The sequence below is a fragment of the Urocitellus parryii genome, chromosome 4 (genome assembly GCF_045843805.1).
Source record: "Urocitellus parryii isolate mUroPar1 chromosome 4, mUroPar1.hap1, whole genome shotgun sequence".
In the NCBI taxonomy this organism is placed as follows: Eukaryota; Metazoa; Chordata; class Mammalia; order Rodentia; family Sciuridae; genus Urocitellus; species Urocitellus parryii.
Genome location: NC_135534.1, coordinates 68,960,370 through 68,979,817, shown reverse-complemented (window position 1 = coordinate 68,979,817; position 19,448 = coordinate 68,960,370). Strand labels below are relative to the sequence as shown.

Genomic DNA, 19,448 nt, shown 5'->3' with positions numbered 1-19,448 from the left:
TACAGCACAAGAGCCACTAGGACCCATCAGGTGATAAGAGGCAAGCCTTCTCACCACTCACGTGCTGGCCCTCAACTGACAATAAAATCATTCCAGCAGGAAAGACAAGTGCCTCTGAGCATTTTGAAAACAGATTTGACACATTATTTTCATCAGAGAAATCTTCAGGATGGACAAAATTTAATAATGGAATTATTATTTGATGGAATTTTTCCTACTATGTGAAGTTGGTTTTTTATGAGGCTTGAGGTTTGTGAATGTTTTTAAGAGAACAGATATGATTATACCCATTTGACTGAAAAAGGAAACTGAGGGAGTCATATGACTCCTCCTAAATCACACCCCAAGAAGTGGTTGAGCCGGGGCTTTGGAGTTCCCAACCCAATCCATGTTTCCAACATTCTACCTCCTACCACCATAAGTCACTGAAAATGTCCCACAATTTCTAAAATTTTATCCTTCAAACTATACCTTCTAAGCTGGCATCCTTACAGGGAAGTGGCCTGCATCTTATCTCAAGCCAACTGTTCTAATCCTTAGTTCCAAAAATATCATCACCAGACCTTTAGTTGGATTAGGTCAGTGAATCATAACTTGCTTTAAAAGACAAATGTTTCTTGGCAAAATCTAGGTCTGAACCAAGCCCGCATCTGGCTGACATTCTGGTATAATGGGTACTAATTCTAAACATGAATTCAGAGCCCTATACTACGCAAGGTCAGGACTTGTCTAGAGCACATATTTTGCAGTTCGAAGAAAAGCCCATTTTTGTACTCTCTTTCCAATTGCATTGGTAGAGAATATTGGTAGCAATACTCACTCAACAAATATGTTGAACTGAGGTTTGTCCAGCTTCAAAGTAATCACCATTATAAAAAGTCCCCACTGTGTGGTTTTTATTAAAAATTCAGTCTTGAATAGTATGAAATTAGAACTTCCCTGAAAATCAGGACCTGAAAATTTTAAGTGAATACTGCCCTAAAGAAAGGGTCCCTACCCTCAGAGTGCCTGAAGTCAACAGAAAAACACAAAATCAATTCCAACAAAGTGTGGTGAGAGTTATGATAGGGGATGTGAGGGCCAGAAAAAGAGACCCCCACCAGATTAGGCAGGGGCCTTGCAGATTATGGAATTCAAGAGAGATTATGAGAGAGCCACTGAAGATTTTTTTTTAAAAATCGGGATAACACACATTTGTGATTTGGAAGGATCAATCTGGCCCTATTGTAAAAGATCTGGGGGCAGGGGTGGGGGGGACAGTGTTTCTAGAGACAAGAAGACCAATTAGCAGGTTATTTACTAACATCTAGGTAAGAAAAGATGGTGACCTGGTATGCAGAAGTGCATGTCAAGATGAAAAAGTACAAGAGGGCCAGAAGGAAAACCTAAAGAAAGGGGGCATTTGATATATGACATGTATATCGCATAGCCCCCTTGCCACTTAACTGAAAAATAAATACCTCTAAGGATTCTGAGAGTCTTCTAGTCACACCAGATCTTAGCTGCAAGGGGGCTTCTTCATAGGCCTAAGCAGGATGTTGAAGATAAAGCAATCCCTTGTCATTTAAAGGGCAGTGCTTCTTTCTAAAAGCCCTTCTCTAAACCTTAAAATTACATTATTTTGGCTCTAGCAAACACGCCTGGTGTGAGTCCTTCCAGAGGGGATTGTTGATGTTACTCGGCCTCTCTGAATTATTGATAAGTTTCAGGTTTGTGGAATTAATGAGTTTCCGCCATGGGGAAGGAGGGGCATATCACTTTAAGAAAGTCAGCAGGTTGCCCTGAAGGAGGCTTCCTCATTCTTGCTAATGGGGGCCTGATTATCCCAGAAGCCAAGTGTGGGATGAGAGGGAAGGAACTTCATTCCATCCACAGATACTCTGAAGTCCCTCTGAAACCAATGGGACAGTGCAGGTTCTCGGGGTGTAACTTGGTCCATTTGAAGAAATTGACTGTGGACAGTGGTTCCATATTAAAAGCTTCCCTTTCCTTCCCTGGGAACAACTGACCCTGCAGACAGCCTCAGAGTCAACGCAGAACGTGCACATTAGGCACCCAGAGAAGTGCACAAGAGCAAGGCTCCCAAAGGGGGTGTCATGGAATAGAATATTACAGGGTTATGTGGAAGAAGAATTCTGAAGTCAAATTAGAAAATGCTCCAATAATCAAATAAGCAGGTTTCTTTAATAAACATAGTGACATTCAGTGTGACTTTCTAAGATAAAAATATAGGATGCAATATTTTCTGACCTTATTTGACTACAAACGCCTCTTTCTGAGGACCTCTTAGAACTAGTATTTCACAAAATTCACTATAAGAAGTATTGTTTAAGATTGTAAAACCAAATTGAAATCCTGCCTGGAACAAAGCAAGGTATAGATAGAATATAAAATTCTTGATATATCTCATCTCCTTATACCCACAAATTAACACAAGGTCTGGCATCCAGTAAATGCTGAGTTGAATTTAAGCATAGAACCACTGAACCTAATGTTGTTTTGACCTTTTCTATTGGGTCGATTGTGCTAGAAGGACATAATAGATCATCTCATCTAAAACCTTATTTTATAAATTAAAAAATTGAGACCAAAAGAGGAAAAGTTGGTTTCCCAACTCCCACAGGTTAGACAAGAGGTACAAGAATCTAGCTCTTTTCTCATCCATTGGTTCATTTCACCAAGTACAATTAAGTGCCTACTATGTGCAAGCACTGGATTAGGCCCAAAGGTGGTTTGTTTTTTGTTTTTTATTTTTTTGTTTTGGTATGGGGGATTGAACCTAGGGGTGCTTAACCACTGAGCCACATCCCCAGGCCTTTTTTATTTTATTTTGAGACAGGGTCTCACTGAGTTGCTTAGGGTCTCGCTAAGTTGCTGAGGCTGGCTTTGAACTTGTGATCCTCCTACTTTAGCCTCCTGAGCTGTCGGGATTACAGGTGTGTGCCACCATCCATGGCCCGAAGTTTTCTTTTTGAAGTTTACATTCTAACTGAGGGGGTGAGACCATTAAACTAATTGCACTATTCACTTAAGAATACTTAAAATATTTTCTAAGAGAAATTATCTGCTAGGGAAGCATGCGTAGGTCTGGCTGGGACATATGGCCCTGCTCTCTGCATTGCATGCTGACCCCAGGACCTTGTCACTGGGTTAGATCCTCTCTTTAGCAAGGTTTGTACTCCTGAAGACCATAGATTCAGATTCAAACATTGACACAGTTTGGACTGGCAAAGAGTTCTTTTCTGGCTTCTAGATTTCTTAATGAAGTTATACAAAGTTTTTTTTTAAAAAAATCTAATAACAGCTGCCACTTATTAAATACCTATGTAAGGTACCCACTGTGCTAAATAAGTGGTGTATGTTATCTCATTTAATCATCTCATCAACTCTTTGAATTGGGTATTATCTCCACTTTACAGATGAGAAAACTGAAGCTTAGAGCTAATTTGCCAGTCATCACATGAGTAGGAAATAAAATAATGGCACTAAAATTTGAAATAAGGTTTGTCCAGCTCTGAAGTCCCTACTATTATGACACACGGTTTTTATTAAAAATTTAGGATTACATAGTATGAAATTGGAATTGCCCTGAAAATCAGGACCTGAAAAATTTTAACAAAAGCTAGTTACTTTAGAAATAATCCATGCAAAATATCTAGTGCAGCGGCTAGCCATAGTAGATCCCCAGCCTATGATCATTGTCCTGAAGCGTTTCAACCAGGAGTTGGCATATTACAGCCAATACACCATATCAGGCCCATTACTTGCTTTTGTAAATGAAGTTTTACAGGAACACAGTGGTGCTTATGCATTTATAAATTATGTGCATCTGCTTTCAAGCTACAGTGCCAGAGTAAGTATTTAGAACAGATTCCCTATGGCTCACAAAGCTAAACTTATTCTGTGTGGACCTTCATAGGACAAGTTGGCTCATTCTAATCTAGGTAACTGCCTCTGTTTCCTATTTTGTTTTCTGAGCTCTACCTGAGGTTAGAATAACAACTTAGGATATGATATACCTTCTCCCAAATAGAAAGAAAATAAAGGGAGGTAGAGGGTTTTGCTGTGTACCAGGTTTCACGCATCATGTATTCCTGGTCTTAGCCATCCCAGTACCACTGTATGACAAGTAAGAAGAAAGTGAATAATATGCTGAATCACAGCCACTGGGTGGTAGACCCAGCCTTTGACATGGCTCCATACTTGTGCTTTTAGACAGAAGATGTTCTGATAGGAGGATATAGCAGACTACAATAAATCAGTCTGCCACCATTTTTTTAAATTTATTTTTTAGTTGTAGGTGGACACAATATCTTTATTTCATTTTTATGTGGTGCTGAGGATCGAACCCAGTGCCTCATGTGTGCTAGGCGAGCACTCTACCACTGAGCCACAACCCCAGCCCAGTCTGCTAACATTTTTAAAGATCAGACCCATCTTCCTTCAAGACTAACCCAAATATAAATGAGCTTTAATTAAAAGCAACTCCCAGCTGGATTGACAAAAATTTAAATAAGACTAATTGGGGACAGAGAGACTGCAAATGCTTAGATCACTAGGGATGGCCAAAGCTGACTGTTGAGATGGTGTCCCGGTAACTCCTGCACATCACAGCACTTCTCCTAGGACCCATGTTCACAACTTCCTTTTTAATCACTTTTGGGGGTGGCCATGCTGATGGCTTTTCTTCTTTCCCAATAGCTTCCACTGGGCAAAGATCACATATTCTACATCTGCTCCAAAACCTCTAGAGGAATACCTCCTAGGCTTGGAGAAACACTCAACAGTTGTTTCTTCCTTTACATGGAAAACACAGTGCCCAGATTGATCGGTCTCTCTGTTGCCCATCTCAAGTGAAAATGAACATGTTCTTTTCTTCGCCATTGGAGTATCAGTCAACAATCAAAAGTCCTTAGAGCAATAAAGTTTTAGACTCACCACCTGGTCCTAGAGTCAAAGAACCAGCACAGACTAAATATTGCCTGGCCATCTTGATTAAGTCACCTGCAGCCCTTGCAGATGGCTACACCTGTTCAGTTCCCATATCTTTTAGATCTCTCTTAAGATACTTCACAGTGATTTTTTTTGCTTATTCAAATTTGTGTCCTTTGATAAACTACATGCTCCTCAAGAATAAGATCTAAGTCTTATTCATCTCTGAGCCTATAGCACTAACCTGGAGAAGGTGCTGAATAAGTGACAGGTGGGCAGATAGATATACAGATGCACAAAATAGAAGCAGAGCAGCCTACCTGAGCCTGCGTTGGCACTTGCAGACAGCACAAGTTTGTCTCTCTCACCATAGTTATAGAGCGCCTCTGGGTGCAGAGTCCTCTTCAAAGTATAACATAGACAAGATGGTAAGAAAAAGACATAAGTCCTCAAAACAAAGACAGTGGCCTAGGGGAAAATAGAACAAAATAAGTCAAAAGCCTGAGGTCCAATAAAATTGACCTAGTAACAAGAGTTGAAAAAAGAAGAACCCTTTAGAGTTGAGTCCAGAAGTGCCAAGGGACAAGAGGAATAAACAGAGAGATGTTTCCTTTGTTCCAGACAGCAGCCAGAACAAAGGGGAGCACAGGAGAAGGAATAAGGAGCAAGGCCTGTGCAGAAACTCCTCTGGTCAGATTGAGCCAGGCCTCCACCCACTGTCTGCAGCCCCAGAATCCAATCACCATGAAGGGGAAAGCTGTAGATGCAGAGGGTGTGGGTTCCAGACCTATCCTGCTACTTCTGCCTGAAACCTTAGCAAATCCCTTTGCCTCTGAGTCTCAGTTGCCTTCTCTATGAAGTGGCAGGCCTTAATGCCACCTGTCTTCCTGGTCTACTGTGACACTGATGGGTTAATGGATGTGGAGGCACAGTGCGAGCTGCTGGCAGAGTGGCTGTGTGGGAAGGCAGTCGGTGGTGCATGGGCAGACCTCGACTCTGTATCCTTTGTCTTGCAGAGGGTTGTCCTGGGTTGTGCAATGGCAACGGCAGATGTACCTTGGACCTGAATGGGTGGCACTGCGTCTGCCAGCTGGGCTGGAGAGGAGCAGGCTGTGACACTTCCATGGAAACCGCCTGTGGAGACAGCAAAGACAACGATGGAGGTAGGGATCTGGCACCCATGGGCCCCAGCAGCTCCTGGGGCAAGTGGCATTACTGAGTTAACAGGCTTCCACACCAGCTGTACAGTGTGGGGGGGGGCACTGGGCAAGCAAGAACTATATATGTGGCTTAAGGATTGAGTACAATGTCAATAGTTGTTCCATTTGGATTCTTTAAAATTAACTAACATAAATGAAATTAATTGGCATCCAGCAGCCAGGATAGAGAAGAAGGTACATAGAAAAAAGAGTTTTCCCATGATTCAACAGTGGGATGAGTTGCCTGGCAAAGTTATGAGCTCCTCTCTGGAGGTGCTAAGAAGAGGCCATCCAGTTCTGTGTGGCAAAAGCTGTTGAGGCTGCTCCTCCAGGGAAAGGACATTGGATTACCTTTGATGAAGGGCTCTTCTCTGATTTGGGGAAACACCATTACCTCCATACCCTCTGTCCCTCTGGGTATGCCATGGAATTTGCCTTTGCTTTGGATTTTTTTCAAGTGCTAGATAATTAAAACCCAAAGAATGAGAGGCTAGTCTTGGGGAACTTTCATTATCTGAGAATGAAAAGACCTGGGTTCTAATTCCAGCTCTGACTTTGACTCCCCGTGCAATCCTTAGTGAGCTACTTATTGTCTCTGGGCTTCATTCTCCCTATGTAGAAGATGGGACCATGAGGGCCATTCCAGTTTTTATAATAGACATACAATTAGGCTTCATTTCTCTGTTGTATAAACTTGCATAAATACAACCAGAATGTATTCTACTTTGCCACCTGGATGATGCCTGTTCTACGGATCTCAAGGGATTATTAGGAAAAGAAAAGGATAAAGATATGGAAAAGAACATCAGGACAATTAACCATTCTTTTCTAATGATGGCCCAACTGTTGTCTGGAGTTGTTTCTGCAGCTACCTTCTCTTTATACCAAGGTACTTTCTAGTATACTACAGAGTAATAAGTCAACAGAACAGAAACTCAGCACCCCAATCTTTGGAAATTTTTTTCCTTGGGTATTTCTAAAATCTGAAAGCATTATAAGAATTAGAAAGCCAAGTGTGTAATATTTCTCTGGTTCATTTGTAGCCAGAAATGGCTGTTTCAAACTACTGGTTATTATCTGAGATTCCCTTCAGTCCTTCTGCCTACTGCCCAAATCCAGAAGGCAGCCAGGCCTGATGCATACAGGTCTGGGCCTAGGGGAGTAACTGTCAACCAGGAGCTTAGGACTGACATTGGTCTTAATAGCAAGACAGACAGTAGGTGCATGTTCTTCTGAGATCTCACAGTGTTGAAATGGCCCTTAATCAACCTGAAACTTGTGGAGTTTATTAATTCTTGTGCTGCATAAATATCCAGATGGGACTAGGACTCTTGCCAGGTACAGAGATGATTAAGTCCTGTCCCTGTACCCTAGGAGCTCAAGGAGGGAAAGAGGCCCAAAGTTGAATGTTCATGTTCTGTGATAAGTGCTGTTACTGGGTTTTATGTTCGTTGTGGGGGGAGTAGGAAAACATTCATCAGGAAGTTGATACTTGAATAGGAAGGAGTTTCTTGGAAAGGAAAGAACTTTCCATTTAGAAAGACCATCATGGGGAAAGTCAGGGCAGAGCAGGGAAGGGCATTGAGAATTCCTGCTTTCAGGCAAGATAAAGAACAATCTCATTTGCTCTTCGTAGGGAAGAGACATCAGCCTATATTATCTGCATGATTTGCCCAGCATCCCCTTCCCTTTGCCTTTATGGGCACCATGCCAATGACAAACAGTCACACCCTTGTAATAGAAGAGAAGGGGAGAGCAGCCTCACCATGAAGTCATTCTCTTCTCAAGAGTTCAGTATCTTGGCCAACGCCTTCAAACAGCTGTTGAACATCTGGGCAGTAAAAGAACTGAATATATTTGGGAAATGTGGAGAAAGAGCACACTCCCCTCTAACACGCATGCAAGACTGGCTTATAGAACAGGGTTCATTTATTCTTTCCTTGAAATCCAATTCCAGTATAACTTGTCTGTCACACTTCAGAGCCAGCCCTCCCAGCACTGGAGCCCACCAGTGCTTACATATGGCCTGGGCACACAGTAGCCCAAAGCCCCACTGCTTTGGTGGAAGAACCTTTTGTCATAGAAATGGGGCTGAGCCCAACCCCAGGGGATTGGATCCTACTCCATCTGCTCTCAGAGATGAGCCAGCGGGAAGTAGAAAAGAATGATCAGAAAATCCCCAATTGTAGGAAAATATACCTCTTACATTTTTTGGAGCATGTTAGGGACTGAAATGAGTTTATACAATCCTTTTAGCAATGCTATACAATAGCATGGAAATGTGATTTCATTTACTGCCTCAACAAATGTAAACTGGGTGTCTACACTGCACCAAGTCCTGTCCAGTGTACTAGGATTTCAGAGATAAATAAGACATAGATCCTGCCTGTGCAAAATTCGTGATTAGAGGTGGAGAAGAGGGAAACAGCAGGTAATTGCAATACAGTGGGATTACTGTGTTGAAAGAGCAGCCACTTGTCCACCTGATGTTATCAGGTGTCTGGGTGCCCTCCTGGAAACAGTGACATGGTCCCTGTCCCAAGGGGCTTCCAGTCCAGCCAGGAAGAACTTCCATGAGTTGTTGTGATTAGAAATACAACCATCTGGGGAGGATGGATTGTCAAGAATTTTTGGCCTTGGGTTCTCAACTGTGAAATGAGGAAACATCTCACTTTGAGATCCTCTTGATTCAGTGATCTCTCCATCCATTGGGGAAGACCAGAGGAAGGTTCAGGGGGCCCCTGCTTCTCAGGGGGGCACATATGAAATAGCTATAGGGCCAGAGACAAACAAAACTCATCCTCACTGGCCTTGCCTACAGAGACAGTTTGGGAAGGGAAAACAGAGTGCCCTACATGAGGAACGTGAGCGTGGGCCACATTTAGCATCGGGCTCTTTTCAGTGCAGTTGAGCACCACACGTTTTGGGTCCCTGCTGTCTCAAGGCCCCATGCTCTTTCCTGAGGGGATATGAGGACCAGTGAACATGGCCCAGTCTTTCTCCTTCAGGAAGCTCACAGTCATTTGGAAGAAATTGTCATTCAAATGACTAAATCTAATGGAGTCAGAATGAAATAAGTGCTTTTATTTCAGCCATGACAGTGAATGCAGCGTAATCCCAGATACATAATTTAGAGTGGAAGGAAATAGTGTTAGAGTCTTGCTGAGTGGTTGTTCATGGTTGAAATGACTCAAGGGCCTGAAGAAGGAATTAGCAGAGTTTAATGTTGAGTAACAGGGCCAGAAGGCACATCTGAGAAATCAACTTCAGCTCCTCCTCCTTCTCCCCTGCTTGTTACAGACAGAGAAACTGGAGCCCAGAAAGGGGAGGTGACATCATATACTTCACAGTCACACGGAAAGTCATTAACACAGACCAGACCAGACTCGAACCCCAAATGCGAGTCATGGCACATGGCCTGGTGAGCCTGGAGCACCCCACCTACTCCTAGTGCCCTCTCTTTCTAGAAATGCAGTGAGCACTCCTCAGACTAAGTGGGCTGTGGCACAGTACAGTCACTCAGGTGTCCTTTTACAGCGTGCCAAGCGATTGTTCATCCACACTATGATGAATGTGGTATGATTATCCCCTTTCTATTTCCTTATCATGAGGAAACAGAGGCTTCCTCATGTGTTGCCCAGGTCATGTGGGTGGCCAGTGGCAAAATATGCTGCCATCTGAGCAGAGCTTTTCACTATGCCAGACCTCAGACTTGTGGCTCCATCAAAAACCACCGTGGCCCCTCATTTGTCAGATAACTCCCATTTTCTCTTCTTTCCCACCTTGGTAGGTTTAAAGCAACCCTTTTTCAAATTAAACTTGAATTTCAAGGTTCATTGAGAATGCTGTTGAAGATTTTTTAAACTGTGAGACAAAAAAATATATTATTCAATGTGGCTGAGTTGGGAGCAGCTTTATTGGTTTGTTTTTGTTTTCATGTATGGTCATTGTCTAGATTTAAAAATGGAAAACAGATCCTGGATGTGATTCTTTGTTGGAACTGCCCAATACATCCAGCAAATGGCCAGATTTCACCCTGGGGGAACTAAGTGGTAAGAGGGGCCAGCAGAGCAGGCACAACGCCCCTGATTCACCCCTTCAATGTGAATCCCTCCCTGTGCCCCACTTGCCAAAGACAGTGTGCCCTGTTCTCATGGCACCCTGTTTGTGAAGCCCTTGTTGAAGTGCTGACAAAAGCATCTTCTTATTATATGCACACTGACCCTCTCACAAAGATGCTCTTATGCCCATTTCAGAGATGGTCAAAGAGTAGCTCTCCTGTGCTAAGTGACTATGGGGATAATAATCCCTACCCCACAAGTTTGCGATCAGGATTATAGGTTATGTGTCTAAGGTGCCTTAGAGGCAACATAGCACAGAGATTTAAAATGCAGGATCTGTACTGAGATTCTCTGCATTCAATTCCTGGCCCCCCAGTTTGTTGACTGTGTGACCTTGGGAGGATTACTCAACTTCTCTAAGACTTCCACTATCACCTGCGAATATCAGTTCTCCCTCCTGTTCCTTTCCACTTGCAAGAAGAGAAACATGATAGTTATTACAAAATATATATTTGTATATAAATAAATACTTTTAAAATTGGAATTATGCTCTCCATAATATTCTATTTTTTTCACTAAAAGTCTCCATATAATAGAGGATTTTGACTTTTTTCATTTTCTTTGCTAAAATCTATATTCCAAACTGTTACATGCTCATTGCTAGACTGAAAAAAAAAAAAAACCCCAAACGTACATAAAGGAAAATAATAGCCATCATTGAAAGAGTCTCACAATAAACTTGGAGGCAGACATTTACATGTAGGGTTACTGAATCTCAGTAAGCTGCAATGATTTGCTCAAAGTCACATAGTGGATCAGTGGGAGAGCAAGGAATGGATAGAAACTGTGTTTAAAAAGAGCATACCAGAATAAAAACTCCACTGGAATTTAAACAGCCAGACCTCTTTTGATAAAGGATCTTTAAGCAGCTTCAAGGTATGATAATCTCTTAGATGCTCTTGGCCCCATGAAAAACAATCATGGGTGGTAATACACACAATTGATAGAGCAACCTAGAATGAGACATTTCAGGAAAACAGAAGAAAGCTTTCTGTCCTCCCTTCTCCTCCCCGTCTCCCATCGCAGGAATGGAGAGTTCACAAAAAGCCATAGAATTTGGTCACCCTTCAGACTATCTCTAAACCATGCTTCTCATGATAAGAGACAAGAGAGAAATTGACCTTTAAAAATCTTGTGTTCCAAAGAGCAGATAAAGATTTTGTAAGCTTTTTGAAAGAAGGAACAGAATTTATTACAGAGAATGACAAAAACTTCTCCCAGATGTGTATAGAAAGGAGAGGCGCATTCCACCCTCTCTCCCCAGGGCCTCCCAGATGCTGCTCGTGGCCTATAGTAAAACAGCTCTGTGTTCAGACGGCAGACAGCAGCGGGTTGAGGTTGGCTGATGGACTGTCCAGCCAGGGGAATGGGTAAGCCTGCAGAAAGACTGATAGGCTTGTTATAACCCGTTCATGTAACCAGCAATTTGATGAATCAAACAACTACAGTACAGGTTTACTAAGCACTTATCCATCCTCCTGGTTTACATTTAAGCATTCTCTCTTCCAGGAAATGTCCCATCCCTATCCTGAGTTGGGTTCCCCACTTGAGGCTTCCAGAACTCTGAGCTTCCTTCTTTCCCAGTACTCTCTTGGGTGTCTGACCTACGGCACTAAATTCTTTGGCAGTGACACTCCTTTATTTCTACATGTCAGGTGCCTAACACAGGGCCTATCAGCCTAAGAATGGTGCCAAATAAACATACCAGGCTTGTCCGCCTTGCTCCTTTCCAAGGAAAGGGATGAGCTCTTCCTGCAGGGAATGGATTCCATTACACGGTCTGGCCCTGAGCCCTGCCAAACTGATTGAGCTGCTTGATTTGGAATCCTCACTCAATCATTTATGCGTTTGTTCATATTTAACAGATATGATGCTTACTTCAAGGTTTTGTGCTATGCATTTGAAATTCAAAAGTAAACAAGTTAGTTCCTGCCCACAACGAGTGGGGACAGGGCTGGGGGAACAAGAATAGCCGAAGCATTGCTATAAAGAGTTGTAGACTGTGGAGCTCGCCTAACAATTGTGTGAGAGCAAATTCCCAGCTCCACCATTTCTCCAGCAGTACAATATCAGGTAAAATCACGTATCCCCAGCCTCCAGGTCCTTGTTTGTAAAGATGGGAAAGTTAGTCAAGCCACCACATTTAGTAGAAATCTCCTGCACACTTTCTGAGAAAATCACAGCAAGTCAGCCCTGAGGGAAGGTGTGCTGAGGACATATGAAGGTCAGGAGGTGACTGTCAGAGAGCCCAACAGCCTGGAGGCTGTCCTGTCCACCTTTCTCCTGACCAAGGAGGACACTGACCTGAGAGCAAGAGACAAGTCACAGAGGTCCCACTCCTTGCTGGCAGCTGTCAAGATCATATAGGGGAAGCTATTTCCAGGCAGGACTGCAACTATGTATCTGGAGAAGGGCCAAGCAGCAGCAGAGGACTTGACTCATCTCTGTGCCCCAATGCCTATGTGCAGAGCTCTGGGTAATGGCCGCAGCAGGAGAAGGACACTAAAACTTTCCTCTCTGACTAACTCTTTTACTCTCTACAACCCAGAAACCTCTCAGTCATCCTGAGAGGCTGGTAGGGCATGTCACCTGGGTATTAGGTGAGCATATTGTAGTTCAGGCATCTGAAGAGGATTGTCTTGGGTGGCAATACACACAATCGATAGAGCAACCTAGCTGGGGTGGGGACGTCAAAGGAAAAGAAAGTTCTGAGGGGAAAATCTTCTTTCCCAAAAGTTGGGGCTTAGGGTTTAGGAGGGATTTACTTAAAATTAGAAGGAAATAGAGGAAAATCCTCCCTATTTTCCTGATTTTTTCCTGCTGTGATAAATGAGAGTCTCTTAATGAAAATAGCAAACATATGAAACATTGATAATTTGTAAGTCAACCAACTTATGTGTAATATAGAATTGAGGTATGAGGTACCTGGAAAATGTGTTTCCAAAACAGCCAAACTAGAAATTCTGCAAAACTATGTATTGATGTGTTTCTAGTTTTCCCCAGAATTTATTTTTCTCTACCCAAAGCAACCCTTTTCCTTTTAATACAAATCTTCTAAACTTTGTCATTTATGCCTAAGAAAATTAAATTGTGAAAGACTTCCCTTACCAGAGAGCACATATGCATCATTTCAGGATTCCATATGCTACATTCAAAAACATAAAGAGGGTTTTCCACAGAAACTGGTTTTGTAAAATGCAACTTTTGAAAATCATTTTTTGGGGGGTGCCTATTCACTTTAAAAATATGTACCTTGTTTAAATATGATTGTCTCTATTGGCAGAAGTTTTGCTCACATTTACTATTCAGAAACTATTTGTTGTATGTATGATTAGGACAGCACACTGTAAGCGGGCAGAATCCCTGACCTGGCAGTAATCTAACCTGCAAAACGTACAGTGAACAATTCCACAGTCCTGGTGTCTCTCATAAGAGCACCATTCGTGTGACACGTCCATTTCAGAGAACCACAATCTATAATTCCCCCAAGATCTCCACTGCCCTAATTTATATGTGTGTTGTTATGGCTGTGTTCATCCAATTCCATTCTCTAAGGCCAAACTGTATCCGAAAAGGCTGCCCTGGATGTGTGCATATGGAGGGCCAAGGCCAAATGGCAGTGCTGTTACCAGGATACCAGGTCACGGAAGCAACTGGCCAGGAGCTGCTGATATCTGTAACTTGCCAAATCCTTACTTATGTGCTACTTACCATATGTTCCTTATCAAGTGCTTCACATGCCTGACCTCACCTAATCCCCACAGCATCTCTACAAACTAAGTTTGATGAGAGGTTTGATGATAGAACCAAAGCTCAGCGCTTTTGCTGAGGCTTTTATTTCTAGCAAAATGTCCAATGAGATTATCACCAGGACCCTCTGACTATAAGACACAGCAACTTGTTTTTAAGAACTCAGCAAAAAAACAAAGGGGGAACCAGGGAACCCCGGGTCCCAGAAGCAATAATTGAAAGTCAGAGCAGCAGGAATACAAGGTGTGATAGGATCGTAGAGCCAGGAGGCAGGACACACTCACGGAAGACCATTGCAACTTAGACCCGCTGACTAGGACTAAACACTACCCACTCAACCAGAGCAGTGACACTGAGGCATGGCTCTGCCCTGCTTCTAGAGGACAGGGGGCAGGGAGAGTCTGCTATAAGCAATAGAGCTTGCACCACAAAGCTCTTGAAGTCCTTACCTACCAGAGTGGCACTAGAATGCTTTGTTAAGCATTCTGCCCAAAATGTGATCCCCTGGGTTACAGTTGTAGCTCAGTGACAGAGTGCTTGCCTAGCATGTGTGAGGCACTGGGTTCAATTCTCAGCACCACATATAAATAAATAAAATAAAGGGGAAACAAAGTCTTTGTTCTGGTTTAGTTCTGGGCCCTGAGATATTGAAATGAACCAAACTAATGGTACCTCTGAGGTGGCAAACAGAAATAACCAGAAGCCACTCTGGAGGGTTCATTTAACCACATGAGATCCCCTGTATAAAAGGCAAGCTGCTCTGGGGATCACAAGCAGAATCATAAAACACACAGGACATGAGTGGCCCCAGCCACAGTCAATAACTGCAGAATACAAAAAGCTTGCCACTCCCAAGAACGTAACAATCTGAGAGAGGCTATAACATAATAAGTTTCAAATGACTAAAGAGATACAATGATATTTAAAACCATAAGGATGGAGGCTGGGGTTGTGGCTCAGTGGCAGAGCGCTTGCCTCACACATGTGAGGCACTGGGTTCCATCCTCAGCATCACATAAAAATGAATGAGTGAAATAAAGATATTACATCCATCCATAACTGAAAAATATTTTTAAAAAACATAAGGATGGAAGAGAATGCTATCAAGAATGAAACAGGCAGGTTTTGAAAAGTTCCAAAGAGACTATCTGGAAATTTTTAAGTATGGGTAATTTAAATTAATGATCCAAAGGACAAATTAAACAGCAGACCAGACACAAATAAAGGAAAGATAAGTGAAGTAGAATACAGATCTGAGGAAATAAATCAGAAGGGGACACAGATAAAAGGATGGAAATTGAGAGAGTGAGAGACATGAAAGATTGAAAGTCCTTTAAGCGTTTAATAATATTCCTGAAGAAAAGACTAGAGAGAAAGGGAAAGAAGACTATTTGAAGAGCTTAAAGCAGAACTGCCAGAACTCAAACAAAAAAGTCCTCATTAAAGGGCTCGTGGTTCGGCATCTCACTCACTGCATGGAGCATGCCTGTATTGGGGTCATATGCTCAGAGACAGATTGCCAGCCTAACAGTTCCCTGGAAAATCTTTGTCTCATTGTCACAAGACACCCAAGAGAAGTTTTGTGCTTCACACCTGACTACAGGGGCAGATTGTAAGTTTAAGGAATTAACCATCTTCCTCTGTCTCTCTTTATAAGCTCATGACGTTTAAAGAAGTTAAGCAGCTTGTACAAGGTCACACAGCTTCCATGGGAATCAGGACCCAATCCCTGCAGTTTGCCTGAGAGAGGGCTCTCTTAAGCACAGTGCACTATGCCACTGAAGACACAGTGAAAGGATCCCTTAAGCTGTAGTGTCCTGTGACTCTGATCCTAGATCAGAGAAGCAGCCCTGGACTAGATAAGTCCTTTATCCATTTTTCAGATCTTTGTGGAGGACAGTCTTTGTTCTGGTTTAGTTCTGGGCCCTGAGATGTTGAAATGAACCACACAGCAATGGACCTCTGGGAGCTCATTGTCTGGGGAAGAAGGCAGAGAGAATAGTCAAATTATAGTTCTGGGGAGAGTCATTCTGGAATGGAATTTCCCCAGGATGATGAAGAATAGTGTTTCAGTAACATTCATAAAATCATGTTCTCCTAACATCTAAGTCTCTCTGGGGGACTCAAAGAAAATGCCACACCTCAGAAAGAACTGAGTTCAAATCCTGAGTCAGCTCCTTCACCAACTATCTGTATGATCTTCTCCAAGTTACTTTACCACTTTGAGCCTCTGGTTTCTTTTCTCTAAAATGAGGGTGACAACCGTGGCTACCTTATAGGATGGGAGAATTCAATGACAAATTCCTTATAAAATATTAGCAAGAGCAATTCGTGGCACTTGATGCATGCAGTGATTTATCTTTATCATCAATTTAACATTGATATTAATAAACACCACCACCACTCCTGGCCAACCTTACCCAGGGCTCAAGAGCAGAAGGTGGCTTTGCCCAAGTGCCACAAAGCAGTGTTTATAAAGAGGTAAAAGACTGGCTTCCAGGGACTGCCTTGGTGGTAAACAAGAGCAGGCAAGAGCTAATAAAATTTCAAATTAGCCATGACTTTTCACGGCCCTTCAATTGTGCTAGCTGATTTAATGGTCAACATTCCTGCTCGCTGGGATTGAATAATGGAGCATTTCTGCAGAGTTATGGATGCAGCAGCTGAATCTGTCATGCTAACATCAATAGCAGAATGCAAATAACCCTCTGCTTGGGCTATAATTATGTGTTTAAGCAATGCCTGACAGGGGCAGCCCAAGAATGTGTGATGGAGCCTGCCGATTGCAGGAGAGGACAGTGCTTTGCCAGGCAGTTGCATCTGGGGTGGGGACAGAAGCAACAAGTTAAGGCCCAGAACAGTGCTGGGGCAAGGGAGACCTTCCCCCATGTCCCAGACTAAATCTGCCAGGTGAGACTGAAGGGATAGCCTTTCATCTGATGAACCATGTTCTAGGTTCAGGATCAGGAAGGGAAGATACCTTTATGAAGTACCTACTATGTATCAGGTACTATTTGTGGACTAGTACTACACATTTAAATAAGTAACAAATACCTCTATGACATTTACTCCTATTACCCCCATTAAGAGATGTAAGAAACCAAGACCAGAGAGTTTAAGTGACTTGCCCAAGGTCACACAATGGTAAGTTTTAGAACCCAGATTTTAGAATCCCAGACCATCTGGCTCTGGAATCCATGTGCTCTATCAATGTGCTGCCATGAAAGAGGCGACTAGCTCTAAGACGCCATGCAGAAATGGGAGAGAAAGGCAAGGAATTTTTGTCCCTAGTTTATTTAAGGAAAAAAAGAAAAAAAAAAACTGGGCTTCAGGACAGCTAAGTAGTTTGCCTGCAGCCACACAGCTAGTGAGGAGGACAGGGCCTCAGTCTAGTCAAGGTATATGCAGTAGCCTTTATACAATGAACTCCATGGAGACAGAAGGGAGGTGGATATCTGAGCAATACTCCCACATTATTAATGAGGAGACAGGGGTTCAGGGAGATTAAGTACAGGAACTTTTCCAGGATCAATCTTAGGGACAACAGTAGGACTTGAACCTCAGTGTCTCATGATCCTTTCACCCTTTCACGTTGCTTAATGGAATTGATTAAAGATATGGTTTTCTGGCTTTTATAGACCAGCATTTATTCTCAGCCCATTCTTCCTTTGTGAATAAATTCATTCAGTTTTCATTTATTTATTTAACAGTCATGTTTTTTAAGTATGCCTACTAAGTGCTACGGGTGGAACAGATGACCAGAAGAGATCTGTGACCAGGGTGGTGGGAACGGTTATCCCAAATCAAACAGCTAATAGGCAATAAAGCCAGAATTTGAACCCAGGTAGGAATACACATTATCACACTCTGCCTGCAAAACCCAGACCATCACCCTGGACTCTTGCTGTCCCCTACTTTGGGCACTGTTCTCTGGGATCGTGTCTCATTTGAAGCCATTCTATTGGGTGTCTGTAAAAGTACTTTGGGGTAATGCTGTCAAAAATTTGTGATCCGGTAGAATTTCTTCCTTTGCACTTTGGGAAGATGGTACTGCTGTAATGCAGTCCTGAAGAAGCCATCCTACGGTAAAGAGAATCCCTGCAAATGGCAACTCACAGGAGGGGGAGTTGGGCCTCCACAGGCAGAGGATAGGCCTCAGGCCATGTGGTCACCTGGCAGCTGGGAGAGATGCCACACACCTTCATCATCACTGCCGCATCCTCACCCAGAGCCAGGCAGTCCCCAGGTCCTGAAGTTTCTCCTCAAACCCATCCACTTCTCCAGCCACCCCTGTCACTGCGCTGGCCTAGGCTGTCATTTTTCACCTATAGCCTCAGTGCCGCTCCTCCTCCTTGAACTCCAACTTCCCTTCTGCTTCAACAGTGCACATCCCGCTTTAACCTCCCGCTTTAACCTGTTAGGTGTCCCCCGTTGTCCTGAGGATGAAGTGCACACTCCCTAACCTGGCCTACCAGGCCCAGCCCAGTCTGCTCCTGCCAACCCGGGGGCCTTGTCTTGGGCAACTCAGGTGTTCATGTATTTTCTCACCTCTGGACCTTCATAATACTGTTCCTGCTGTCTCTTTAGAAGAAGAAAAGACAGTACACTTACCTGTCTGTCTCTCCTATTAGATTGGTGGGCTGGGGCCAGACTTGAAGTACCTGGATCTCCTTGGTGCCCAGTAAAGGCTTTGGCTTATATCAGCACTTAAAGTTAGTGAGTAGAACATAGGGAAGAAATGGATGCAGGCATTGTAGGCAAACAGGGCTAACTGAACACAGCAATATAAACCACATGCTCTGTCACCCTGCAGATGGCTTGGTGGACTGCATGGACCCTGACTGCTGCCTCCAGCCCCTCTGTCATGTCAACCCGCTGTGCCTGGGCTCCCCCGACCCTCTGGACATCATCCAGGAGACACAGGCCCCTGTGTCCCAGCAGAACCTACACTCCTTCTATGACCGCATCAAGTTCCTCGTGGGCAGGGACAGCACACACGTCATCCCCGGGGAGAACCCCTTTGATGGAGGGTGAGTCCATGGGCCCAGCTCCAGTGGAAACTCTCTGAGGGAGAACCAAATCACCTCCAGGGCTACTTTTGGGTGGGAGGAAGCCAGAAGGGTGGGCCTCAAAGGTTCCTGATGGAATGTCAGAGGAGGCAGAACAGCAACCTCAGGTATCCACATTAATAAAACTGCTATCCAAGGCATTCAGAATTTTTATGAGCAAAGTTGTGTTGCTCCTGCTGGGTGATAGATGGAAAGAGTGAAAAATCAAAGGTCCAAGGGGAAGCTTGGATCAATACCCACTTTGCAGTCAGCTCTTCCTGATCCTGTGGTCTCCAGATGAGCTGAAGGGTTTTGACACTGCTCACCCTCCGAGCTAGCTTCCAGAAAACTTTGCTAGGCTGAGGGAGGGGTGCATCTGCTCTGCCCCAGGGCCACAT

The 19,448-nt window shown here is 43.4% G+C and overlaps 1 protein-coding gene across 5 annotated transcripts in view; it reads left to right on the top strand.

Moving 5' to 3' along the window:
• Positions 1 to 19,448, top strand: part of Tenm4 (teneurin transmembrane protein 4) — a 375,231-nt gene that overhangs the window by 275,644 nt on the left and 80,139 nt on the right. For all 5 annotated transcript variants that reach the window (XM_026387278.2, XM_026387277.2, XM_026387274.2 and 2 more), the window contains 2 exons: positions 5,949 to 6,095; positions 18,816 to 19,032. In XM_026387278.2, coding sequence (XP_026243063.2) covers positions 5,949 to 6,095; positions 18,816 to 19,032 — 364 coding nt within the window. The remainder of the gene's footprint in view (positions 1 to 5,948; positions 6,096 to 18,815; positions 19,033 to 19,448) is intronic.